Consider the following 1,757-nt stretch of genomic DNA (forward strand, 5'->3'; position numbering starts at 1 on the left):
TTGGGCAACCGCTTCGCTGAGAACCTACGCTTCATCCGCCAGAAAAAATGGGATCTCCAAGTGGCCACCCATTTTAATTCCATTTCCCATTCCCATTCCCAAATGTCTATCTATAGCCAACTCAGGTTGGAGGAACAGCACCTTATATGCTGTTTGGGTGGCCTCCAACCTGATGGCATGAACATCCATTTCTCAAACTTCCAGTAATGCCCACCACTTCACCATTCCTCATCCCCTTTCCCCTCTCTTACCTTATCTCCTTGCCTGCCCATCGCCTCCCTCTGGTGCTCCTTCCCCCCCTTTTCTTTCTTCCATGGCCTTCTGTCCTCTCCTATTAGATTCCTCCTTCTCCAGCCCATGTATCTCTTTCACCAGTTAGCTTCCCAGCTCTTTACTTCACCCCCTTCCCCTCCCAGTTTCACCTGTCACCTTGTGTTTTTCCCTCCCCTCCCCCAACCTTTTAACTCTCTTGCTCATCTTTCTTTTCTCCAGTCCTGCTGAAGAGTCTTGGGCCAAAATGTCAACTGTCCTCTTTTCCATAAATGCTGCCTGGCCTGCTGAGTTCCTCCAGCATTTTGTGTGAGTTGCTTGGATTTCCAGCATCTGCAGATTTTCTATTGTTAGTGATTGGTCAACCTAATGAAAAATTTTTTTTTAACATAAAACACAATTATTTAATTGACAAAACAGTCACAGAAATGTTTATCAGCTTATTCTTTCTAAGTACGTGAGGGCAATCTGCTCATAATTTTAAAAGTTAACTACCTTGCTGTATGTAAATAACTACCCTTAGTTGATTCGGCAAATGGGGCAGTGAATCAACATGTAAAGCTCAGGCTCCTGTTTGCTTTAGAAGAAAATAACAATCTGAATGAAATGGACAGTGATTTCCTGCAACAGCACAGAATCTTCAAAGTTTCAAAGTAAATTTATTATCAAAGTACATGTATGTCAGCTCTTCCTACCTGACTCTGATCTGAGATGCTCGGTCCTTCGATTGAAGCTAAGGCCAAATCCCAGCTGTCGACTAGCACCATCCAACCCGCCATGGCATCCACATCCGAGCTGGCCTGCATCTACAGCGCTCTCACCCTTCACGACGATGAGGTCACCGTGACTGAGGACAAGCTCAATACCCTCATCGAGACAGCTGGAATTAATGTCGAGCCTTTCTGGCCCAGTCTGTTTGCTGAGGCTTTGGCAAACATTGACATTAATAGTCTGATCTGTAGTGTTGGTGCTGGTGGCGGAGGAGGTGGTGCTGCTCCTGCTGCGGAAGAGAAAAAGGAAGAGAAGAAACAGGAAGAATCTGAGGAGTCTGATGATGACATGGGCTTTGGTCTCTTTGATTAAGTGCCATGAAGTATTTGTTACAAACAAACAAACAAACAAATAAATAAATACCCAAAAAAAGTACATATATGTAAACTATAGGAATTCTGCAGATGCTGGAAATTCAAGCAATGCACATCAAAGTTGCTGGTGAACGCAGCAGGCCAGGCAGCATCTCTAGGAAGAGGTACAGTTGACGTTTCGGGCCAGGCAGGACCTGATGAAGCATCTCGGCCCGAAATGTCGACTGTACCTCTTCTTAGAGATGCTGCCTGGCCTGCTGCGTTCACCAGCAACTTTGATGTGTGTTGCGTGAGTACATATATGTCACCATTTACAACCCTGAGATTCATATTCTTGCAGGCATACTCAATAAATCCAATAATCATAATAGAATCAATGAAAGATTGCAGCAAAAGGTAAGA

The 1,757-nt window shown here is 44.5% G+C and overlaps 1 protein-coding gene across 1 annotated transcript; it reads left to right on the plus strand.

Annotated features, from left to right (window-relative positions):
- Window positions 1-994: 994 nt before the first annotated feature.
- LOC140195867 (large ribosomal subunit protein P1-like) lies at window positions 995-1,383 on the plus strand. Its single transcript, XM_072254505.1, has one exon. The coding sequence runs from the start codon at window positions 1,048-1,050 to the stop codon at window positions 1,351-1,353; it is 306 nt and encodes a 101-aa protein (XP_072110606.1). The 5' UTR covers window positions 995-1,047; the 3' UTR covers window positions 1,354-1,383.
- The last annotated feature ends 374 nt before the right edge of the window (window positions 1,384-1,757 follow it).

This window comes from Mobula birostris, chromosome 4 (assembly GCF_030028105.1).
Source record: "Mobula birostris isolate sMobBir1 chromosome 4, sMobBir1.hap1, whole genome shotgun sequence".
NCBI classification, from domain to species: domain Eukaryota; kingdom Metazoa; phylum Chordata; class Chondrichthyes; order Myliobatiformes; family Myliobatidae; genus Mobula; species Mobula birostris.